Source organism: Trichechus manatus, unplaced genomic scaffold, assembly GCF_000243295.1.
Source record: "Trichechus manatus latirostris isolate Lorelei unplaced genomic scaffold, TriManLat1.0 scaffold00202, whole genome shotgun sequence".
Lineage (NCBI taxonomy): Eukaryota > Metazoa > Chordata > Mammalia > Sirenia > Trichechidae > Trichechus > Trichechus manatus.
In genome coordinates, this window is record NW_004444138.1 from 3460189 (window position 1) to 3486704 (window position 26516).

The window sequence follows — 26516 nt, forward strand, 5'->3', positions numbered from 1 at the left end:
CAAAGACCACAGCCTTCAGTATGGATTACACCTCAACATAAAGAAAACAAAAATCCTCACAACTGGACCAATAAGCAACATCATGATAAATGGAGAAAAAAATAGAAGTTGTCAAGGATTTCATTTTACTTGGATCCACAATCAACACCCATGGAAGCAGCAGTCAAGAAATCAAAATTGCCTTGGGCAAATCTGCTGCAAAAGACCTCTTTAAAGTGTTGAAAAGCAAAGATGTCACCTTGAAGACTAAGGTGCAGCTGACCCAAGCCATGGTGTTTTCAATCACCTCATATGCATGTGAAAGCTGGACAATGAATAAGAAAGACCAAAGAAGAATTGACATGTTTGAGTTGTGGTGTTGGCTAACAATATTGACATACCATTGGCTGCCAAAAGAACAAACAAACCTGTCTTGGAAGAAGTATAGCCAGAATGCTGCACAGAAGGAAGGACAGCAAGACTACATCTTACATACTTTGGACATGTTATCAGGAGGGATCAGTCCCTAGAGAAAAACATCATGCTCGGTAAAGTAGAGGGTCAGCGAAAGAGAGGAAAGCCATCAACAAGATGGACTGACACAGTGGCTGCAACAATGGGCTCAAGCATAACAATGATTGTGAGGATGGTGCAGGACCGGGCAGTGTTTTGTTCTGAATTGGAAGCGACTCGATGGCACCAAAGACACTATTCCACAGCACCAGTCACCAACTCAACATGTCCCTGATCTGCCCCCTGCAAAAAAAATATGGAAACATGGATGTAAGAATACTTCAGTGTATATATATATGTATATGTATACTTTTTTTTTCAGAAACCACTGTTGAACAGTAGCATACAACACAGTTTGCATCAAAATGCATTTTAAATATTGGATATTAAAATAAAACTCAGAAATGTAAGTTGATTTCAAAATGATTCATTTTGAGAAGTGTAGTTTTCAATGAACTTCCTTTAAATAAATCTTTAAAATAACCCCCATTAGCCTCTGTAGTTCCTTTTATGCCATAAGCTTATCGATTTTAAATAAAAACTGTATCTAGTAATGTAGATATCTCACCTGTGCCCTTTAAAACAGGTCATAAAATTAAAAATGGCAACTTTTAGAATGATATCTTACTATCATTAAAAAAAAAAAAACCCAAACCAACCACCATCAAGTTGATTCTGACTCATAGCAACCCTATAGGACAGAGTAGAACTGCCCCAAGGAGCGGCTGGTAGATTCGAACTGCCAACCTTTTGGTTAGCAGCTGAGCTCTTAACCATTGTGCCACCAGGGCTCCCTTTTATAGTAGCTGCTTTTTATATGACTGTTTAGTAACAGTAATGGAGAAATTTTAAATCAAAAATAATTACTACTGTATACCACACAACCATGCCAGAGTCCAGACTGAGTTCCCGTCCTGCCACTCACTGCCCAAATAAATGACTTTTACCCTCTGGATTCTTTGTTCATTGACTACATCGATAAAATAATTTTCCAATGCAAAATCTGATTCTGTGACAGAGATGATCGGATGCTCTAGGCAATATCCCCATCCTCCTCTGGGCTGATGCCAGAGAACCGACCCGGACCTTCCTGCCGCCCTGTGTGCAGCCTCCCCAGGCTCCAGCCTGCAGACACTCTGCCCACGCAGAAATTCTACAATCTCTACATGCAGCACCTCAAACCTGTAGGTGTCGTAAGCCAATGTGTGGCTTACACAGTTTGCTGCCTCGGCATCCATTAATTCCTCCTCTATCCCTTTCACTCAGTTTCTGACGTGGCCATTCCTGTCTTGTCACCCAGGCCCTCCACAGCTGTGGGCTCTCACTGATTGAAGGGAGCAGAGAGGCATGGGGACCTCATACCACCAAAACAGCAGTGCCGGGAGCAGAGCACGTTCTTTGGACCTGAGGTTCCTGGGCTGAGATGCTCCCAGACCAAGGGAAGACTGACGGATCACAAATACCTTCCTCCAGAGCTGACAGAGACAGAAGGCCTTCTCCTGGAGCTGATGCCCTGAATTTGGACTTGTAGTCTACTGGACTGTGAGAGAATAAACTTCTCTTTGTTAAAGCCATCCACTTGTGCTATTTCTGTTACAGCAGCACTTAGATGACTAAGACACAGTGGAACCCACTGATCGCTATTCAAAATACACAAAGCACACACCCTCACACACAATATAAGCTCACGTTCCGTGTTTACAAAATATCTTTATATAAATATATATACATATATACATATCAGAATCAACTCAATGACAATGGGTATATATATAAAAAACAAAAACTTCCTTTCAGATAAAAGAGAAAAGTAGACTCAAAATCTGAGGAATAATGACTTGGCTGTGGATTCAGAGCATCAGGAAATACTATAAATGCTTACAAAGGGCTGGACATTTACACATTGCCATTGAGTTCTGCACTCTCCAGAGCGCTGGTGGCACAGTGGTTAAGAACTCAGGCTGCTAACCAAAAGGCCAGCAGTTCAAATCCACCAGTCGTTCCTTGGAAACCCTATGGGGCAGCTCTACTCTGCCCTATAAGGTTACTATGACTCAGAATCGACTTGACAGCAACTGGTTTGGTTTTGGTTTTTGGTGCACTCTCCTATTTTTTAGTGTTGTATTTTAACAAAAAGGCGCAGTGTAAAATTATAAGGTGATTATAAAACTAAAATCATTTCATGAAAATAAAAGGAGATAGCATTTATTTGGGCAATCAAAGATGTTAGAAATTCAGAATATCAATTTCCTTTAGGTCGCATAGTGTTATAAAAGTCAGCTTGAAATGCTGGGGCACCTCTAATTTGCCTACCCAGACACTCTTTGCATTGGGAGAAATTTCTGGGAAATTGTACTCTTTGTTTTATAGTAGCAGAAAAAAAAAAATATGTATATAAAATGAAAAATGTGGAAGTTCTTCCTAAAGCATTAAGTATAACCTGAAACAAAATAGCACCAACATTTTGGTAGAAAAGCTGCTCCTTCAACATTCACTCACTAAATATTTATTAAGCTCCTACTATTTGCAAACCTGTGGTGCAGTGGTTAAGCACTCGGCTGCTAGCCGAAAGGTCGGTGGTCCAAACCCACCAGGGGCTCCACAGGAGAAAGATGTGGCAGTCTGCTTCCATAAAGATTACAGCTTTAGAAACCGTATGGGGCAGTTCTACTCTGTTCTATAGGGTCACTATGAGTTGGAATCGATGGCAGTGGGTTTGCTGTTTTTTTTCTTTTTTTTTGGTTTTATAACTACAGCCTTCAGTATGGATTACACCTCAACATAAAGAAAACAAAAATCCTCACAACCGGGCCAATAAGCAACGTCATAATAAATGGAGAAAACACTGAAGTTGTCAAGAATTTCATTTTACATGGATCAACAATCAACGCCACGGAAGCAGCAGTCAAAAAATCAAACGACACATTGCATTCAGCAAATCTGCTGCAAAAGTCCTCTTTAAAGTGTTAAAAAGCAAACATATCATTTGAGGAGTAAGGCGTGCCTGACCCAGGCCATGATATTTTCAATCGCCTCATATGCATGCAAAAGTTGGACAATGAATAAGGAAGACTGAAGAAGAATTGATGCCTTTGAATTATGGTGTTGGCAAAGAATATAGCAAAACAAACATATCATTCTTAGAAGAAGTACAGCCAGAATGCTCCTTAGAAGTGAGGATGGTGAGACTTTGTCTCACATACTTTGGACTTGTCATCAGGAGGGACCAGTCCCTGGAGAAGGACATCATGCTTGGTAAAGCAGAGGGTCAGTGAAAAAGAGGAAGACCCTCAACGAGATGGATTGACACAGCGGCTGCAACAATGGGCTCAAACATAGTAACGACTGTGAGGATGGCACAGGACCCAGCAGTGTTTTGTTCTGTTGTACACAGGGTCGCTATGAGTCGGCACCTAACAACAACCTAACATGTGCCAGGCATCATAACATTCTTCTTCAGGTCATTGAGAAGGGATAGTTTTAAATAAAGTTAAAATTAAGAAGTTATTTTTATCCTCGTCAGTTTCATTTATTTTGATGTTTCTCTAGCCGCACAATATTGTTGCAAAAAACAACACGTACTGTCCTCAAACTACAACGAAATGCCCTGGATATGTCAAATACCCAGAAGGTTAAGACTAGCTTGAATATCATATTTGAAAATGTTTTGCTGGCTTAAATAAGACTCAACTTTTAAGAGTTATGGCTGTTATACGTGGCTTGTCATTCAGCTGACACAGTTGTTGACTCCACCTACCTCACGTGCTGTGGGAAACTGAAAGAGTGAAAAAGTCAACGTCTCTACCTTTTAGAGAAGGAGGATTGTAGAACAGAACCTTGGGCAAATTACTGAAGCTCTCTGTGCCTCCGTTTTCTCATCAATAAAATGGGCTGATGTACATAATCACCTAATGAAGTTGTAAGGACTAAATGTGTCACTGCGTGTAGAGTCATTAGACATAACTGGCATGTATAAGCTATGTAATTGTTAACTATTTAATACTCCAAGTACGGTGCAAGTGTGGTAACTTAAGTCCTAATCTTTCCTGCAAATGTATACTCTGAATTATCTGTGATGATTAAAGCAAAAAATAAAATCCTTTCTTTGTACCTTATTGCTCATTTTATATAAAATTTCTATTTAAGAAAATACTTTAATGAAGTGAGGAAAGTGCTATTTATTTTCATAAACTCCTATAGATTATTAGTTCAATAGCATCGTAAGAAAACACAAACCAGTTGTTGTCAAGTCGAATCTGACTCATGGTGACCCCATGGGTTGAAGTAGAACTGTGCTCCATAGGGTTTTCAATGGCTGATTTTTCAGGCCTTTCTTCTAAAGCACCTCTGGATGGATGCTGTCTTAGTCATCCAGTGCTGCTATAACAGAAATACCACAAGTGGATGCCTTTAACAAAGAGAAGTTTATTCTCTCACAGTCCAGTAGGCTACAAGTCCCAATTCAGGGCACCGGCTTCAGGGGAAGGCTTTCTTTCTCTGTCGGCTCTGGAGGAAGGTCTTTGTGATGTATCAGTCTTCCCTTGGTCTGAGAGCATCTCAGCGCAGGAACCTCAGGTCCAAAGGACATGCTGTTCTCCCAGCACTGCTTTCTTGGTGGTATGAGGTCCCCATGTCTCTCTGCTCACTTCTTTTATATCTCAAAAGAGACTGGCTTAAGACACTACCTAATCTTGTAGACCTCATCAGTATAACTGCCGCTAATCCATCTTATTACATCATAGTGATAGAGTTTACAACACATAAGGAAATCACATCATATTACAAAACAGTACACAATCACACAATACTGGGAATCATAACACAGCCAAGCTGACAGATATTTTGGGGGGACACAATTCCATCCATGACAGACACGAACCTCTTTCAGTTAGCAGCCAAGCACGTTAACTGTCTGCCCCACCCAGGGACTCCTACAGCATCTTAATGCTCTTATACTGAAATCATGAACTTTCAGAGCACTTACCCATAACTTCTTCAGTAAACCTCATATGTTAGCTACTCTTCTTAAATAGGATCAGTTTGATTTTACTCCCTAATGGCTCCCCACAAGCCATTCCCTACTTGTTCTGAAATCATGGAGTCCAGATAACTCAATTTTCAGAACAGGAATACTTTAGACAGAAGAAAAGGTAATAACAACAATAGAAATGGTCAACATTTATGTCCAACACTGTTCTAAGCACTTCAAGTATACTAACTCATTTAATTCTTACAATTATCTGATGATGTTGTTATTACTGCCATTGTCCCCATTTTAGAGTTGAGGAAACTGAGGCATAGAAAGGTTATGTGATAAGCCAAGGTCACATAGCTTGGTCCCTGTCAGGGTCTGGAACGTGGATCTTGACCTCCAGTTTCAGGGTGCATGTTCGTAGCTACGGGATGGGTAGATGCACGCATAGCTAAAGACGGAAAATTGGCTAACTATGTATAACTCACAGGGCACCCTTCTCAGCCTGGCACTACTAATCTTCATGGAAACACTGCATTCGATGACATATAGAGAGGTTATTAATGGTCAAGTTCTCACAGCTGTTAAGTTGGGACCCACAATCTCTGAGATTAAACCCAAAGTCTAATTCAGACTGTCAGCAAAAGGAAAGACATGCAGAAGCTTCAACCCTTCTCTGGGAGGGCATGTGATCCAACTGAGAGATTTTAAAAACAGCCTATATTTGCTTATTTGCTACATTTGCTTATTAGCATGTCTACTAAGAGCATCTTGACTGTGCTGTGCTGCATAGACGTGTGGGCTGGAGACTTTCTCTTGTTCATAAAGCTCACTTCTGGACAGTGAATACTCTGCTTCATCCTTATATTTCCAGCAACTAAAAAGACTGAAATATTCTGTAAATATTCTCCGTACTTCCCCACACATGGACATACAGCAGTCAACACAACTTTCCGAACAGGACTTAGTTACAGAAGTTTCAACCTTAAGTGAATGTTTATCCAACAAAAATCCAGTTCATATAGAACTGATTTTGGAATTTTGAGGAAGGGGGGAAAGATATATTTTACAGCATAAAAGTTTTCAGACCACTAGCCATCTGTGAAATTTGTTAGTAATTTTTCAATAATGAGTTTCCCCCTCTCCCTTGGAGGGAGAAAACAGGACCCGAAGATACCAAATAACCCACTGCATCTGAACACAGAATCATTCATCAAAAATGCGAGCATCACTGTATCATCAGATTGCTTCATATAATGTTAGTGTTATGTGGTAATGGTTCAGTGTAACCCAGGAAGTTTGGGCAAGGAAGCAACATGAAATGTGAGGGCGGATGCTACAGAATTAGATTCAGAAAGTGAGACTCTATGCATATAATCTGAAAAGGCAGGGTCAAGCAGTTTGCCTACAGTCCCCGGTGCCTTAGCCTTGGACCATCTTCGCATCGCCCCCACCCCGGCCCCCAGCCCAGTCTGACGCGAAGGGAGGCTACACACAGCTGAGGGAAAGACAGCTAATGGCAAGGCTATCAGCTGGAGTTCCAGTGAGGGTTGGATCAGGGCTACAGGGACAGCACAGGAAAGCAGCAAGCCTTGCCAGCCTGCCAAGACTGGCTGATTTTTGTTTCCTTCCTTTTTTAAGTTATTTTTATTTAAAGGTCTCATTCAACGTACACATACTCATTGTCTACTATGCGTCACCACTACCCAGCTGTCAGTTTGTCATACTGTGGTGGCTTGCGGGTTGCTGTGATGCTGGAAGCTCTGCCACCAATATTTCAAATACCAGCAGGGCCACCCATGGTGGACAGGTTTCAGTGGAGCTTCCAGACCAACAAACTAGAAAGAAAAGTGTGGTGATCTCCTTCTGAAAATCAGCCAATGAAAACCCTATGGATCACAACAGAACATTATTCAACTCGCTTGCTTTAGACACATCATCAGGAGGGATCAATCAGGAGAGGAGGACATCGTGTTTGGTGAAGTAGAGGGTAACGAGGGCGAGGGAGACCCTTGATGAGATGGAGTGACACAACAGCCACAATGATGGACTTGAACACGCCATGCCAGTAACTGGGAGGATGACACAGGACCGGGCAATGCTTTGTTCTATGGTACATAAAGGTCACCATGAGTCACAGTCAACCACGTGGCAGTTAACATCATTATCATCATTATGTGTCAAGCAGGTGATATAAATATATAAAATACATGTGAGAGACGGTCAAAAAAGAACTGGAAGGATTTGTTATTGCCTGAAGAAAGTAAGTAATGGAAAGGCAAACACATTTGGGGCTGTGGGAAATGTTGAGTTCTGTGTTAGTCATGCTCTGATAGCGGTGGCAGGAGGGGACCAGGCAATGGGGAGTCAGCAAGCCCAGGAGAGAAGACAGGTCCAAAGTCAGGATCATCTATGTAGAACTGATGGATGAAGCCATGGGAGATGGATGAAACAGTGGACTGAGAAAAGGGAGCATTAGACGGGAAGGGGTTGAGGACTGGGTTTTGGGTCTACTTACATCTGTGAGAAGGAAAGATAAAACGTGAACTCATAGAAGGAGATAGTGAAGAAATAATCAAAGAGGAGAGGACCAATCAGAGCCATATAATCTCACAGAACCCAAAGGAGGGTAAGCGAGAGAACAGGAAGGTCAACTGTATAGATTTCACAGGGGTATCAGAGAACTTGGACCAACAGCCTTGAGGTTGAATATTAGGCAGTCATGGATGCCTTTGAAAAGGTAAGTTTCAGGAGATCATACGAGGCAGAAACCAAACCACCAGAGGTTAAGAATAGTAGTGTGTATGTCGTTAGTGGCCGTCTAGTCAACCCCGACTAATGGTGACCCTATGCACAACGAAAACAAAATGCTTCCCTGGTCCTGCACCTCCCCATGATCAGTTGCAGATCAAACCATTGTGATCCATAGGGCTTTCACTGGCTGATTTCTGGAAGTAGACTGCAGGCCTTTCTTCCTAGTTCATCTTAGTCTGGAGGCTTCACTGAATCCTGCTCACCATCATAGCAACACGCAAGCCTCCACTGACAGGCACGTGGTGGCTGCACATGAGGACGTGCGTACAAACTATTCTCTTAATAATTTTTCCAGAAAAAAAAAGACATAAAACATATAGTAGTATGAAAGTTGACAAAGGGAATGGGTTCTAAAAATTGGGGGATCAGAGCACCTGTGGCATAAGAAATACGGTAATCTTTAAAGAGATGATGACAGAGGTAATAGAGAAGATACTTGATGAAACAAGTTCCCGGAAAAGTTGAGGAGGGATTGGGACAACAGCGCTGGCTGAGGATCAGACTTCGAAGGAAAAAGGAACATCTCTTCCTATGAGAGAAAACAGGAAGACTACGTAGGAAGACTAGGCAGGAAGTACAACCTGGGAGAGCAGAAAGAGATATCTTTTGAGAACTAGAGAGCAGATTCAGGGTGACTGGGCTTGGGATGCTGAAGAACTCTGAGGAGAAGCTTGGGAAAGCCACCATTGGCAATGCAAAAGGAGTCAACATAAAGCATCTGAGGACCGAAGGAAATAGAGAAAGGAGAGTTGAAACTAATTGACGTGCAATTTCCATCTGTGTGCAGTTTCCGGTAATGTTCAGCAGGCTGAAAGAGAGAAAATAAAATGGCGGCTACTCCCTAGATTGGGGAATTCAACTAGTGATGTAGGCATTGAGAAAGAGAAATTCTAGGGTGCTAGACTTGTTATTGTCCTGTCGCACCAGCCCAGAAGTAAAGCCACAAAGTCAACTCTGATGATTCTACCTGGTGGTTTTCTGGAGTCCCTGTCACCAACCCACCTGAGGGACTCCTCCCCACCTAGGTCCAGCCCTGAGTGAAAAAAGCAGAACCATGAGCCCCATACAAGCCACATTTACCTCTGGTCTTGACAATACTTTGCTTTCATGATTACCTGTTGAATAAGCTAATAAATTATTCTGAGTCAAAAATTTTATTTACAAATCTTGAATCCTGATTTTTTATACTATGGAACATTGCCTAAGCAAACTTTGATTTCTGATATCTTATTGTGGCCTGATGAGAACGAAAATATTACGAGTATCATTATTATCATGGCCTGATATTATTTTGTGAATGATCCTATTATTGTCTTCAACTTTCCAGAAGCGAAAGCTCACAGACAAACAGGAGATGAGAGAATACACTTGGGTCCAAATTACATCTGATTGACTTAGCTGAACATCTGTTTTCTTAGGTCTAGAAAGAACCAATCATCAGAAGGAGAAAAGGAGAGCAGGCAGAAGATCCTTCGCAGGTGAACATGAGCTGAAACTACATTTAGTTAGGTGAAGCAAGAAAATAACTGGGGTCAATGTGTTTGGGGATACTAAAATAATTTGGGGTGAGAGCTTCCTCAAGGCAGGGAATACTTGGATATGAGGCCATGAAGTCCTTAATGTACAGACAGTCTTATTCACTCCCTTTCTCTAGCATTTGGTGCCAGGCATATTTAAACAGTGATTGGTGAATGAGCAAAAAAGTGGAGAGAGAACATGAATCACCATCATAAAAGAAGACGCATTGAGCAAAAAGGCCTGCTTGCAAGGTTGGCCCTTGGCTGGTGTCTGGAAATGGGGATTTCGGGAGGGTTCCCGACACTCCCTAACTGATAAGATCATTCACTGTGCCTAGACTGTTTGTGCAAACAGTATGGTTTATCCTGAACATCTGCTTTCCTTCTGGGACGTATTCCCTCTGGAATTTGAGTGCATGCTAGACAGAGGGTTCCTATGTGACAAGCCCCCAATAAAGCCCCGGACACTGAGTCTCTAATGAGCTTTCCTGGTAGACAACCTTATACATACATCACAACTTGTTGCTGAAGGGATTAAGCATGGCCTGTGTGATGCCACCACGGGAGGGTTCTGGAAGCTTGTGCCTGGTTTTCCCCAGAGTTCACTCCATGCAGCTTTTTCCTTTGCTGACTTTGCTCTGTGTCCCTTGACTGCAATAACTCGTGGCCATGAGTACAAGTAGATGCTGAGCCCTGTGAGTCCTCCCAGTCAATCACTGAACCTGGGGTGATCCCAGAGACCTCCGACACACACCTAAAATGAAAATTCTGTGAGATTAAAACAAAAGAAAAAAGAACTTGAAGCGTAGCTGGCCTTGAAGAATAAAATATTGAATTTGGAGTTTTACCATCTTGCCATTTTATAGCGAGATGGGACAAATACAATAATCTTTTATCCACATGAGGAAGCTGAAGCAACAGAGAGGCAGCTTTTCCTAGGTCACTCTCTGCCCTTAAACGTCATATTTTCCTGGTAATACTTGGAGTAGGAAATCAAAGGGCTTTTTACCCTGATCTGATAACCTAGTACCTTCATAGAGGATGGGGTGTTTTATGCGCACACACACAGACACACACACACACACACACACCCCACTCCTGAGATCTGCCAGGCTAAATCTGCTATCATACTTTGCTTTCTTGTCTGTTGTTGTTTAATCAACATCTCTCTATATATACGTAAGGTCCCTGGCTAGTGCAAATGGTTTGCACTGGACTGCTAACCTAAAGTTGGCAATTTGAACCCACCCAGCAGTGCCACGAAAGAAAGTCCTGGCAATCTACTTCTGCAAAGATAACAGTCAAGAAAACCCTATGGAGCAGTTCCACTCTGTAACACATGGGGTCATCATGAGTTAGAAGTGACTTGATGGCAACAGATTTGGGTTTTTTTTCGTTTGGTCTCTATATCTCTATCCATCTTTCTCAATGGTTTAAAAGTTAACACACAGTGTTTTCTGCTTGGGGCTATAATCTAAAATGTACTGTTTCCAATTTAAGAATGAGAATTTGTCATCTCCTGAAAGCTAATGCCTGGTAGACGCTCTGTTTACTACAGATCTTTGAGGACCTCATTAGTGGGTTATTTCTGGGACTCGAGGCTTGTGCTCTGTATCTTTCTGACCTTCCTTTCCAGCGTCACCCAGTTCTTCCTCCAGATCTATAAACAACCAGCTTTTAATTATTTTCAGGTGGCGGTGGAGTAACATGTTAAAAACCAATTTAGTGAACAATACACTTAAACGGCAAAATTATAATCAAATCAATGGTTTTTAAAAAGACAGAGGCCTAAACTTTCCTAAAACCTTGTACAGGGAATGTATTTCCAACGTTCTAACTCCCCAAGAATATAGCCCAGCAAAAAAAAAAAAAACATGTCTCTTCACCTCTCTAATTCCAGACTGTTGTAAACCTCCTACCCTAAGTATAATTTCCTGTGTTTCAAATGAGGGTCTTATTTGCTAAAAATCAATACAAACACACACACACACAAATAAATATAAAAATATTCTTACAATTTCTGTTACAAAGTTTCTTTTTAGTGAAGGTTAAAGAAATGCTTCTCTAATTCTGTAAGTCTCTGGTATTTTTTAAATCAAAGAGGAAGCTTTCAAGAGATTCCGGGTTTGATCCTTAAATCATTCTACTATTGAATCTTATTCCCTTTATGTATAAAAGCTCTTTGAGGGCAGAACTGAGTTTTGTTGCTTGCCATGGCATTCCAGGCAGCCCTGTAGCAGATTGTATTGAAAATGCTCAGTCACTAGCCCACTGCTGTCAAGTCGATTCCGACTCATAGCAGCCACTAGCAATACAATTGAAATAGAAGCGCCTTTAAAAGAAGGGGAATTAACTTAAACACGTGATGTAGTTACAGCGCACACAAATACGGACGGAGACACTCCACCAGAGCGTAACCCTCCTCCCAAAAACAACCTGGGCTACTGTCCCACTCCCAAGAGACTACATCGCCCCTACTTTGTTCTCAGATTACATTTTGCTGACATAACATTTAAAGAAAACCTTGCCGAACTGGGTTGACTGCCTTCTCCAGCCATTGAAAGCCCTGTGGAGTGCAGTTCTACTCTGACGTGCATGAGGGGGGCTGAGTAGAAATTGACTGGAAGAATTTTTTTGTTTTTTTAAATCTACAATTTAACTGTTTTCCCCATCCCGAAATGAAAACAAAGATGTTCTTAAAATAACCACCTTCCTCCCCCAAGGCATAATCAATCACAGGTGCCAGTTCCTGTACCGTTTTGCCTACAGCTCGCCATAGCACTAACCCTCCAATAGTGGCTGCATGGTAATCTCTCCCTCGGGCTCCTTAAAAGATATCTTCTGTCAAACCTTGGCCCATGCTGCCTGGCAGGGTACTGCAGACAGGGCTGCTTCGTAAAACCCAAGTCCTGTGCTATCTTCGATGACCGGACCCTACTATAAAAAAATAAAAACCAAAAACCCATTGCCATAGAGTCCATTCCGACTCATAGCGACCCTATAGAACAAAGTAGAACTGCCCCGTACATAGGCTTTCCAAGGAGCGGGTGGTGGATTCAAACTGCTGACCTTTTGGTTAGCAGCCAAGCTCTTAAGCACTGTACCACCACGGCTCCAGACTCTACCATGGCATTCAAGAATGGTAAGGGATGTTTCATGCAAAGTGCCAGGCATATGTCCTTTGACATTTAATGTGGGTAGAAAATTGTTCGCTTTTACCCAAACTACTGGAAGAAGATAAACATTTCTGAACTTTAAATCATTGATCCTAAGAGATAAAATTCTCTTGAGTTCTCATTAATAGAGGTATTCAGATGGGAAATATTGCAACAGGAAATTGGGCCTGAGCTAAGGAAGGAGGCCATATCTCTGGGAATAGTAAAATGTTTGCTTTTTCCACTTTCAAATCTGGTTACCCTTGGGCTATGTCTTTGATGTTAATGTAGCTAAAACCCCAGTGAGAGTTTCAGGATTTTATCAGAAAAAACAGAAACGGAAAGCTGGGTTCTTTTAACGCTGGCCTGCCTAATAAGGAAGAAATTCACAACAGGCTCTTCGAACGAAACTCAGCTATAAAAATGCTATTACTGTCCTTTTCCAGGATGGTATCTTATGTATCTCAACATCAGCAATACCTCCAAAAGCACTTCACTATCTAAAGTACTACTATGAAGAAAGGCCTGGTGATCTACTTCCGAAAATTAGTCAATGAAAACCCTAAGGATCATAACAGAACATTGTTGGATATGGTGCTGGAAGAAGAGCTCCCTAGATTGGAAGGCACACAAAATACACAGTGGCCACAACAATGGGCTTGAGCTACCAACCATCCTGAAGATGGTTCAGGATCAGGCAGCATTTTGTTCTATGGTGCATGGGGTCACCATGAGTCGGAGATGACTTAATAGCAATGAATAACAACAGTAATCCAAACTACTATGTTTTTGTCTGGTCACATTAATATTTGGATATTTAAAAAGTTTTTATTTTTGCTTGGGGAAAGATAAGTGATTTTCATTGCTGTTAGGCACCATCAAGTTGGTTCCAACTCAAAGCACCCTAGGTACAACAGAATGAAACACTGTCTGGTCCTGTACCATCCTCACAGTCATTGCTATGTTTGAGCCCATGGTTGCAGCCACTGTGTCAAATCCATCTTGTTGAGGGTCTTCCTCTTTTTTGCTGACCTTCTACTTTACCAAGGATGATGTCTTCTACAGGGACTGGTCCCTCCTGATAGCATGTCCAAAGTATGTGAGACGAAGTCTGAGCCATCCTTGCTTCTAAGGAACATTCTGGCTGTACTTCTTCCAAGACAGATTTGTTTTTCTGGCAATCCATGGTATATTCAACTTTCTTCACCAACACCATAATTCAAAGGCATCAATTCTTCCTCAGTCTTCTTACTGTCCAATTTTTTCATGCATATGAGGCAACTGAAAATACCATGGCTTGGGTCAGGCACACCTTAGTCCTCAAAGTGACATCTTTGCTTTTTAACATTTTGAAGAGGTCTTTTGCAGCAGATTCGCCAATGCAATACATTACTTGATTTCCTGACCGTTGCTTCCATGGGTGTTGATCGTAGATCCAAGTAAAATGAAATCCTCGACAACTTCAATGTTATCTCTGTTTATCATGATGTTGCTTGTTGGTCCAGTGGTGAGGATTTTTGCTTTCTTTATGTTGAGGTGTAATCCATACTGAAGGCTGCAGTTTTTCATCTTCATCAGTAAGTACTTCAAGTCTCCTTCACTTTCAGCAAGCAAAGTTGTGTTATCTGCATAACACAGGTTGTTAATGAGTCTTCCTCCAATTCTGATGCCTCATTCTTCTCAGATTATTTGCTCAGCATATGGATAGAATAGTATGATTAAAGGGTACAACCCTGACGGACACCTTTCCTGATTTTAAATCATGTAGTATCCCCTTGTTCTGTTCAAATGACCGTCTCTTGGTTTATGTACAGGTTCTGCATGAGTACAATTAAGCATTCTGCAATTGTCATTCTTTGCAATGTTACCCATAATTTGTTATGTTCCACACAGTGATAAGACGTTTAAAAAATGCATATAGGCATCATGACTCATTTTTCCTTGTTCAGAGGAATTAGGCAACAAGGCAATAGGTCAGGATCCACCATATTAATGAAGACAATAGATGGCACTGTGTGTGTCTACCCCTTAGATACTTCTGTCTGCATATTTACGAGCCTTCTACCATCCACTGTGCCAGAGTGAACAGGGAAGGTCAAACCTGTGGTGCCTTGTGGTCCAAGTGAAACATCCAGGTAAACCATCTAGGTAAATGTCAAAGGAGAAGGCACAGAGATTCAGTCCTTATGAGCCTCTGAGCGAATTACGAGACTCTTACAAGCAGGATGCTCCTCAGAAGTGAGGATGGAGAGACTTTGACTGACTTACTTTGGATACATCATCAGGACACAGCAATTGCTAGAAAAGGACATCATCTCTGGTAAAGTGGAGGGTCAGTAAAAACACGGGACACTCAATGAGATGAACTGGCACAATAGCCACAAGAATAGACTCAAGTATACCACCAATCATGAAAATGGCACAGGACCGGGCAATGTTTTCATTCTGTTAAACATAAGGTCACCATGTGTCAGAGCTGACTTGGTGGCAATGAACAACAACACACTTTTATTAGATCATCGCTTTTTTCTTTCTAGCCATCTGTCAAAATAAGTGAACTCATTGATGTCCTTGATACCAGACACCTGATGACCTCATAAAAAAAGACACATCGTGATTCTTAAGTCTACATTCAGCCCGACTTAAAACACACCTGGAAAGAAATCAATGCATGACCTAATGTACAATGAGATAATGAAAGCAACTGTCTGAATGGCTAATGAAACTTTATTCAGCTCACATTAAAACCTAGACCAACACGTGATTGGTGCTTCTTATCCCTTTGAGAATAAAACCTAGTCATTTCTTTTCTCAACCAAAATAAAGGAAAAAAATATTAGTAAGACCTGCCAAGAGAAATCATTTTGATTCTTTTTGAAGGAATACACCTAGCATTTTCATTTTATCTTTTAAAATGGAAAAGGAATTTCTAGAAGACAAATAAACCAGTACCAGTTGCCTTCAGGTCAATTCTGACTCATGGCAAACCCATGTGTTACAGAGTAGAACTGTGTCCCATAGGGGTTTTCTGGCTGTAATCTTTACAGAAGCAGATCGCCAGGTCTTTCTTCGGTGGAGCTTCTGGATGAAGCTGACCTATAACCTTTTGGTTAGCAGCTGACCGTGTTAATAGTTTGCACCACCCAGGGACTCCCAGAGGACAAATACCATCACCTTAACCAAGATTTCCAAAGGGCTCTGGCCAGGAACCTTTGCATAAGCCCAACTCTTACCTGTTAAACCTAGGCCTTTGCTTCTCTGGCCTCCTCCAAGGATGCCCCTGATCCTGGAGGAGTGAGTGGTGGATTCCAAGCATCGGCCACAGCAGATATACGCACCCTGCACAGTCGGCTTTTGCAAGGAGCTCCTGGAGTGGGCGCAGAGGGTCACGGCTTGTTTAACGTCCTTTAAGGCCCTCTCTTGACTTCCATTGGCTTCCAGCTTTCTTAGGTCAGCCACTAGTACTTCTCCATCTATTCTCCTGCTCCCCACTTATTACATTAGGATACTTACACAGGCTTATTTTCATGGCTGATTTAGTTAATTGCTTTTCTCCACGGAGAGAGTCAGCATCTAAAGTAAGTGATGTGTGCACAGCAAAGCATGTTTCCTGGGACACATTTCCCAGCCAGATTCACTGCAGGCCAGATGACTTGGTGTCCAGGGCAGAGTGAGTGGGGTGATGACCACTGACAACTAATCAATCTGAACGAGTTCAACAAGAAGTCACAGGGGTTATCAGTTTACTGACAATGTACAAATCATCTGCTGAGCTAACTCAGAATGAAGCAGGGTCCCAGGGACCTTTGTGCTTGGTGAGATTCTTCCCTGCAGTCAAGAGTCCCAGTGCTTCCCTCCAGCAGCTCAGTCCATAGGGTATAAAGAGAGGACTGGGAAGTGGGAAGCCGTCCCTGGGTAGCACAAACAGTTAAGCACTTAGCTACCTACAGAAAGGTTGGTGGTTCGAACCCACAAGAGGCACCTTGGAAGAAAGGTCTGGCAATCTGCTTCAGAAAAATCAGCCATTGATACCACGGCCTCCACCAGACTGAGTCCAGTACAACTAGATGATGCCCAGCTACCACCACTTACTGCTCTGACAGGGATCAAAACAGAGGGTCCCGGACAGAGCTGCAGAAAAATGTAAAACAAAATTCTAACTCACAAAAGAAAGACCAGATTTACTGACCTGACGGAGACTGGAAAAACCCTGAGAATATGGCCCCCGGACACCGTTTTAGCTCAGTAATGAAGTCACTCCTGAGGTTTACCATTCAGCCACAGATTAGACAGCCCATAAAACAAAACAAGACTAATGGGACACAACAGTCCAGGGACAAAGACTAGAATGCAGGAAGGGACAGGAAAGCTGGTAATAAGGAACGCAAGGCTGAAAAGGGACAGTGTTGACATGCCTTAGGGTTGTTAACCATTGTCATAAAACAAGAGGTGTACTAACTGTTTAATGAGAAACTATTTGTTCTGTAAATCTTCCTCTAAAGTACAATAAAAAAAAAAAAGAAAAGAAAAATCAGCCATTGAAAACCCTGTGGAACAGTTCTACTCTGCACACTTGGAGTCGCCATAAGTCGGAATCAACTTGACGGCAACTGGTTGGAGTAGTGGGGAGGCCCCAGCCACCAGACAGAAACATGATCTGTCTCCATCTAAATCATCTGAAACTGGTTTATTTATTAAGACTCCAAATGTTGTCAGCCTTGTTTGTTGCCACCAGTGGCTTCAGGACTTCCCTCCCTGGGCAATTCTGGCAGCTCGGTGGGTGAGCTCAGGCACAGGGAACAGATCTCAGGCTTTAGCAGTGAGAAACAGCAAGTCACCTTATACGGCCTAATTTCCGGCATTTTCCTCTTACAGGTCGTAACCGCCACCTGGGAGCCCTAGTCTCATCTGCAAGGTCACTTTTAATTCTAGGTCTATTTGACTCAGACTGAAATATTTGAGTATGAAAACTACTATGCTTTTTTTTTCTCTGCCACATAGGGCATCTTTGGAATATCTTGGGTTTGGATAAACGGCTTACTTCCTAACGAATAAGCAAACAAAAACTTAAGATTGATGTATTCCTTAACGCGTTAAAAGCCTGTACTATATTTGTTTTCTAAATACCTTGGTCAAGAAAGAAGAGCCAAGTGCTTCTATGCAGCACATGTTGTTGCTTTTAACATTTTACCAAAGGATGAAGCTAAATGCAGGATCGAGGCGAGCACACGGGAGTCACTGGTTCCAATCAGCAAACTGTAAACTCTACAGTCTGCATGCAAACATCCTTCCACTCACCAGATATAAACATCTGTCATTTTATTTAATTAGGTCCACGTGGGAAGAAAAAGCAAAATCTATTCACATAGATGGCAAAAGGTGAAACCTGCATTTGAGTATACCACTAATTAAAGAAGTCTAGGAAGTATAAGAACACATGTATTATACATATATGTAATACATATATATGTTTATGGATGTGGAATACATATATTGAATATGTTATATATGTGGTATAGTGTGTATGTTATTTGTGTGTATGTGCGTGTATATATTTATTTATATTTATATACCACTTCTGTGGTAGATCCTTCTATTTCTCACCCAGATTTCCAGTTCCTCTCTGCTTCCCTGCACATTGCCCACTGAGGTCAGACATGGCCAGCTGACTTGCTTTGACCAGTGAAATAGGAATAGAAATGGCACAAATCACTTCCATGTGGAAGCATTAACAGCCAGTTTGTAATTCTCCCACACTCTCTTCCCCCTGCCAGGGCAGACCCTGAAGTCTCATGTTCGGGTAGCATGTTATAAGATGGTGGAAATGCTGTCAGCCTATGTTTCTGAGTGTTGGAGACAGTAAAAATGACCAAAAAGTCTTCCCTTCCCTGAATCCACAACCCTCACCATGTAAATCTGAATGCCATGCCACTATGACTTTGGCTTCAGCTAGATAACTTGTTGAAAGGTATGGAATCACCTTGCAGAAAGCAATTTGTCCTTCGTTCTTGGCTCCTTCTAGCTGGATCAACATCTGAGGCTAATGAGTGAGTGTTGCTGACTAAGGCTCAGGAGACAGGATGTAATCTATCATGGCCATGTGGTGAAGCCAGTAGGAGCCCTGGACCCTGAGGCTCCAAAGAGCTTCCTGATTGGTGACTATGATGGGAGAGGGTAGCACATCCTTCTTTGGGACATGGAAGCTCCACACTGGGACTCCTTTTTGATTGTAATACCAGATCTATAGCCACAAGTATGGTGTACTCTCCATGAGTTCTGTGAGTCATTCCAGTGTATTAACAAACCCACAGGGGCAGTGAGAGCCAGCAGGGGCTGGCATCTGCCTATTTGGCAGTCTGAAGAAGGTGTCCTCTAACTTGTGAGCTCTGACCTAGCTCCAGGTGGCTAGGGCCAGAGAAAGGCTGCATGGGCAGTCAGTCTGAAAGAAAGTATCCTTCTAACTTGTGAGCTCTAACCCAGTTCCCGACGACTAGAGTTGGAGAGAGTGTGCTGCTTGACAGAATGGAGAAACAGGAATCTGAGGACTGGATCCACTTCCACATTTTGGGAACTGGATTCTTGCTGAGACTTACCATGAAGTTAGCAACAAAAACAGGTGACATTTACCTACTTTTCCTCTTGCTTAGTACACTTGTCATTAAATCCCTGCAGCTGCCATCAAGAAAATGAAAAAGACTCTAAGGAAATGAGATTAAAGCCATTAAACAATCAAAACTAGCAAACAAAGAGTGGATAAATGGGTCTCTATTCTGATTACTGCGATCATATTTCAGTTCTTAAGCTTGGTGTTTTTTAGTGCCCCAACTTAACAAATCATGACAATTAACCAACAAAACAGCAAGGAATTTTTTGCTCAGTGAAATGTGAAGGATTTTGAATTCATTGTAAAGACAGTATTAAGAAAAATCAAAAACTCCTACTCTATCTAATGGACCACGTGAACCACAGCCTCCACCAGCCTGAGCCCCAAAGAACTAGATGGTGCCCAGTTGCCACTATCACTGACCACTCTGCCAGGGATCACAATAGAGGGTTCTGGGCAGATGGGGAGAAAAATATAGAACAAAATTCAAATTCACAAATAAAGACTAGACTTCCTGGCCTGACAGAGACTGGAGGAAGCCTCGATGTCATGGCCCCTGGACACCCTGCTATCTCAGAACTGAAGCCATTCCCAAAGTCTATCTTTCAGCCAAAGATTAGACAGGCCTATAAAACAATGACACATGAGGAAAGTGCTCCTTAGATCAATCAAGTATAGGAGCCCAAATGGGCACACCTGCCCAAAAGCAAAGACAAGAAGGCACAAAGGGACAGGAAAACTGGATGAAGGGACACGGGGAACCCAGGGTGGAAAGGGAAAGGGGGAGAGTGCTGAAAAATGGTGGGGATTGCAACCAACATCACAAAGCAATTTGTGTATAAATTCCTGAATGAGAAACTAATTTGTGCTGTAAACTCTCACCTACAACACAATAAAAAAATAAAAATAAAAATTTTTTAAAAACCTTCTATTTTCTCCCATATCCTAGATTATGCAATCTTTAAAGACAAAAGGTTTTATTTTTTATTTGGATTTTTTAATGGCTTCTGATCCTGATTGTATAGTAATCTACACTGTCTAGCTAATCAATAAATGAAAAAACAAAAACGGTGCATCACCATGAAGATTTAGCTCCAGCTTCTGTAAGTGGACAAAGTTTTGGTGGTATTCAAGAATTAAATTAAAATCCATTTGTAAAAAATGTGTTTGCCAGTGTGTGTGTGCGCACGCACGCATAAAGACATGTAAAGAAAGGCAACTATTTATATTCCATGTTAGACCATACAAAGTGCACATCATAACTCTTTCCCAAAAGCAGCCAACATATTTTCAGAGATGCCAACAGTCATTATCCAACGATGAGCAAAGATAGGGAAATTGAGCATTGTGTCTTCTTTGGCCTTTCCACACAAATAGCACAGAGCACGAAATCAACTTAAATATCATTCGAAATGAAGAACCTCCATTTCCCAGAGGTTAAATTTCCATTGTGCAATTTCTAGGTACCAAAAATAAGCTAAGAAAATATTTATGTACAAATATATATTTCAGTACTGATTATATATTCTTAATGGCATGTTCAGAAAAGACATTAGAGAGACAGCTAAATCTTAGACATTTATAAGGATCAAAGAAGCATGAAATCAGGGCTTCTATTTTCCAGATTTTTGTATAAGAATTTCAGTCATAGGGATATCAGTGAGGTCTGACAAAGATGCAAAAATACCACCTTCTTATTTTTAGAAGCAGAAATAAAGCCACAATTTCCTCATAAAAGCAATACAACTGCTATGCTCATAGTGCAAGGACCTAATTGCCAACCATTGATCAGTGCACCAGATTATCTTGACTGAACCATTGTAAACCAACAAAAAACACATTATTTGTTTATGAAAGAGCATCATCCTTCAGTAGACCAATTCGTAGTTATAACAAGCGCATAAATGGAAACGTAGATGCAATATGTGGCATAACTTGCACAAAGCGAGCCCGTCGCGCCCTGGAGACGCAGTGTCGCGTGGCCTACCTGAGACAAGTGAAACAGTGTCTTTCTCCCATGACACAACAGTGATATACGCCTCCACCAAGGAGGGGATAATGCACTTGAAGACTGCAACATTGCCTCTCATGGTTTTCTGGTCCTCCACACGGACTGTATAGGGCTCCCGTAAAACTGGAAGGGAAAAAGAGTACCCTCAGTAAGACACACAGTCAAAGGAGCGCGTTATGAGAGTATCTCATTCTGATATATAGACATTTTGGCATAAATATCTTAATTGCATGAAATACATTTATTGGGAAAAAAATCAGGAACTAAATTTGATGTCTTCACTGTTACAGACTGAATGAATTGTGTCCTCCAAAATATGTGTTGGGATCCTAACCCTAATAGCTATGGAAAGGAGCCCCGGTGGTGGAGTGATTAAGTGCTCCGTTGCTAACCAAAAGGTCGGTGGTTCAAACCCACTCATCATTTTGCAGAAAAGAGTTGTGGCAATCTGATTCCGTAAGGATCTACAGCCTTGGAAACCCTATGGGGGCAGTTCTACTCTAGCCTATAGGATTGCTAGGATTCAGAATCGACCCAATGGTAACTGTTTTTATTTTAATAGCTGTGGATATAATCCCCTTGCGAATAGACTTTGGTTGTTATGTTAATGAGGCCTATCGGTGTAGGGTATATCTTAAATGGAATCACTTCTGATATATAAAAAGAGCAGATCAGACACAGACAAGCAAGTATAAAGGAAGAAAGACAGATGACATATGGAGATCACCAAGGAACTGAGGAAGGCAGGGCTTACAGAAATCGAGACCAGAATCTTCCTCCACAGCCAACAGAGAGCCTTCCCCAAGAGCCTGTGCCTTGACTTTGGATTTCTAGTCTCCTAAACTGTGAGAAAATAAATTTCTGTTCTTTAAAGCCACCCACTTGTAGTACTTCTGCTACAGCAGCACTAAAAACTAAGACAATCACCAAACTTAAAAACATTCATCCCATTAACAATAAGCTACACTATCTACTAAAAACCCATTGGGTGTCCAAATTGCAGCTGGTGGATTTGAACTGCTGACCTTTCGGTTAGCAAGCAGTTAACCACTGTGCCATCAGGGCTCCTTAAATGGGTAAATCATATGCTATATGAATTACAGCTCAATAAAGCTGTTAAAAAATTAGGAATTGTTGGACATTTTGACACAGAACAAGCAATTTTCTCAGACTGGCATTTAAGAAAGTAAACACTGGGGAGATGAGGAAACAAGACTAGAGGCAGGAAGTCTGATTAGGCTGTTGGTGTGGTGGCCTTGGTCTTGCTTGAACACTGGTGGTGGGAAGGAGAAGAAAGGTCAAGAGAATATCTAGAACATGTGATCTACCCTCAAAAGGTATCCTGAAGTGGGAAGTAGCTTCTTCAAAGAGGAAGGCTCCCTCTGGGAAGTTATGATGGAAAACTGCCCTTCACATCCTCCAAGGACCAGCTGCCCAAGCCCATTGCCATCAAGTCGATTGCAACCCATAGAGACCCTACAGGACAGAGTAGAACTGCCCCACAGGGTTTCCAAGGAGTACCTGGTGGATTCGAACTGCAGACCTTTTGGTTAGCAGCCAAACTCTTAACCACTGTGCCACCAGGGTTTCTGAGGACCAGCTGCAACAGGAGCGATTTAGGTAAAAATAAGGAACAATTTTCTGGCTATAAAGAAAATGAATAAAAAAAATCAAGAAAGGCAACTTCTCTTGGGAATCTTAAAAAAACTATCTGACAATTAAAATAATTCCTCATACGTGATTTTTTTTTTTTTAATGATAGTTGCAAAGCAGTTTTGGAAACAATTATTCTGCTTCCTATTGATTAGGGATAGATGCTGATTGGAGCCCTGGTGGCATCAGTGCTTAAGCGTTTGGCTGCTAACCAAGAGGTCAGCAGTTTGAATCCACCAGCCGCTCCTTGGAAATTCTATGGGGCAGTTCTGCTGTGTCCTATAGGGTCGCTGTGAGTTGGAATCGACTGGACAGCAATGGAGATGCTGATTATTGATTCTTCCCAAACACTCCCAACAATAGGAGGAGCCCAGGAAGTGTTCAGAGGGTACATCCGCATTCTGCATGACATGGTTAAGAGGCAGGGGTTTGGTGCCTAGCTTGCAAACCCAACTGCCTGGGTTCAAATCCAAGCCCTGCCATTTAATAACTGTGTGGTGATGAGCAAGTTATTTCACCATCTATACAAGGGGGATGATGATGATAATTATAAGAATAGCTACCAAATAGGGCTATGGGTATGACTAAATTCATTAATGTATGTAAAGCACATAGAACAAGACCTGGCATTAGAAGGTTGGGGATGGCTACAATTGCCAGTAACCAGGGTTGGATCCACGTGTGTGGGGAAGACCTCTATCTCCAGATGCAAGGCAGTGGTGGGGGCTAATCCAAGTTCTGCCTTATTCCAGCTAGAGATAACTGGGTGCAAGGTCTACTTCTCTAGAATTTTAATCTCCTCAAATTTAAAATGAGGGGATTAGGGCAGGAAGATCTTCAAAGTCTGAATTCTATACATCTACAATTTTCTAAGCTATCCACAGATACAATGCATTATCTAGTCATGTATTCAGCTCTCTTAAAGGATTAATCATTTATTGGACAAACAGGTGCCGAGATAATTGGCCATAAAATTAACTTCAAAAGAAACTGACACGCCAACTAAGTTAGGAATAAATTCCTAAAGGGGAATCTGCCCACAGGGACTATTAAACTCTCCAGAAGGGGAAGGGGGCTTAAATGGGTGCTGATTCTATGATACGTGGACATTTCTGCACAAGAGTATGCCATCCATAAGAGGACTGATAAGAGTGTTGTCCCTACCAGCCCTCCCATCTTTAACACTAATATTTAATATTTTTCCAACATGGAGAATTTTCTCATTCCTGCCTCAAACCAGAGATTTTTCCCAGTTTGGGAATCTTCTGAGGTCCCCATCATGGCACTCAGTGTTCATGGTGATGTGCCAGGTGGCAATTCCACACCTCCAGCAAGAGGTCCACTAGCTGAGAATTCCAGGTACCCGAGAGCCTAACACTGAGAAGCATCCTCCACCCCAGGGGAAAGAACTGACTTGGTATAGGAAAGCACCTTGATAAGTAACACTGCAGGGAGAGGTGAAGCCTCTGGTCCTAGGTTGGAAAGGGGCAAAAAAGAGACAGGTAAACTGTTCCAAACCCATGGCCATCAAGTTGATTCCAACTCATAGCAACCCTATAGGAAAGAGTAGAACTGCCTCATAGAGTTTCCAAGGAGTGCCTGGTGGATTCGAACTGCTGACCTTTTGGTTGGCAGCCATAGCTCTTAACCACTGTGCCACCAGGGTTTTCCAATAAATCATTCAAACTCATTAATAATTGAGGATGTGGGCCTGGTGGAGAACAGAAGACAGAGACAAAGAAAAGCGGGTAGAGGGAGAAGACAGAGAGACTGGACAACATGGCGAAGGCCTGAAGAGAGAGTCCGTTATCCCAGGGACACAGGGATAGGATGTCAAAGGAGGTGTATCATTCCAATTCAAGTGTGTGTGTGTGTGATTCCAATTCAAGTGTGTGTGTGTGTGCATGTGTGTGTGATGTTTGTTTCCAAGCTATTAAGTCACGCCACCTCCCCAAATGTTCGCCGAACATTGGTACACAAACAAATGCCTCTTATTGGGGAATTTTAACGGAAATTAACAAAAGAGGATCAAGTTCCATGTCTCCACCAGGAAAGAGACAATGCCCACCAGGAGATTCAGTGAGTGTCTTCTTACCAGGAGTGCAATCACACACTAGGCCTGCACACTGGGAACGCAAACACAGAGGATGAGCAGCCACTGCTAACTTCCCTGGTGCTGGAATCAAAAGCCCACATCCTAGGAAACCCTTCTGTCCCAGGCAATGACACACCCACCACGGAGCCACCCTCTCCCCTTTAGCTACCCAGTGGTCTCCCCAGTGCCAGGACTGCCTCAGCAGTCACGATTTAAAATCCCCATGACTTCTGCTTCTCCCCACCTCCTAGACGAGTGCTAAGGGGCCCAGGTCACCTTGAAGCAGGGAAACGACTGTGGTACACCAAACCCCTTCCAGCTCTGAGGGAAATGGGAGTAGAACGAAATCTTCCAACCCCACCTCCTCCCCATCCAGATTATTTATTCTCCGAAGACAGATCATGTATCCTACCTTTAACAAACTTGTCTTAGAGCTTCCAACAATGCTTGGCATATAGTAGGTGCTCAATGAATATTTGGAGATTGAATAAACTAAGGCACCCTAGTCATGCAGTGGTTAAAAGCTTGGCTGTTAACCAAAAGGTCGGCAGTTCGAATCTACCAGGCATTTCTTGGAAACCCTATGGGGCATTTCTTCTCTGTCCTATAGGGTCGTTACGAGTTGGAATCAATTCGACGGCAACAGGTTGCTACATTCAAATACAAATTATTTTAGCAGCGGCTGGTCCAGAAACCTATGATACGGGCATAAGCTAAAGGAAGTTTAGTTTAAATTTGATTGGCACTTGCATTAAGAGATACAGTATTACCTAAGTATTATGCTTTTTGTCATAAATTGGGTTCTCCCAGAGGAAAATCTTGAGACAAGGAGTAGAGTTAAGTGATTGATTAAGGACATGATCCCAGGAGAACTAGTAAGAGAGTGGAAGAACCAGGGAAGTGAAGGGGAAGCAGCTGAGCAAGAGTGCAATTTCAGAAGAAGTTCCAGCCTCCGCCTGATCCTGAGGGGAGCTCTGATGTGTAAATTATACCTCCGAGCTCATCCCGAACCAAAAAACCAAACCCGTCTAGTCAATCCCAACTCATAGCAACCTGAGCTCATCCCAGACCAAAAGACCACACCCATCTAATCGATCTCAACTGATAGTGACCCTATGGGACAGAGTAGAACTGCTCCATAGGGTTTCCAAAGAGCACCTGGTGGATTCAAACTGCCAACGTTTTGGTTAGCAGCCGTAGCTC

At 42.2% G+C, this 26516-nt stretch overlaps 1 protein-coding gene across 1 annotated transcript in view; it reads right to left on the reverse strand.

The window, feature by feature from the left end:
• DSCAM (DS cell adhesion molecule) overlaps positions 1-26516 on the reverse strand; it is a 987413-nt gene that overhangs the window by 772185 nt on the left and 188712 nt on the right. The window contains exon 4 of the mRNA XM_012558972.1: positions 21542-21688. Within this exon, the coding sequence (XP_012414426.1) occupies positions 21542-21688 (147 nt within the window). The remainder of the gene's footprint in view (positions 1-21541; positions 21689-26516) is intronic.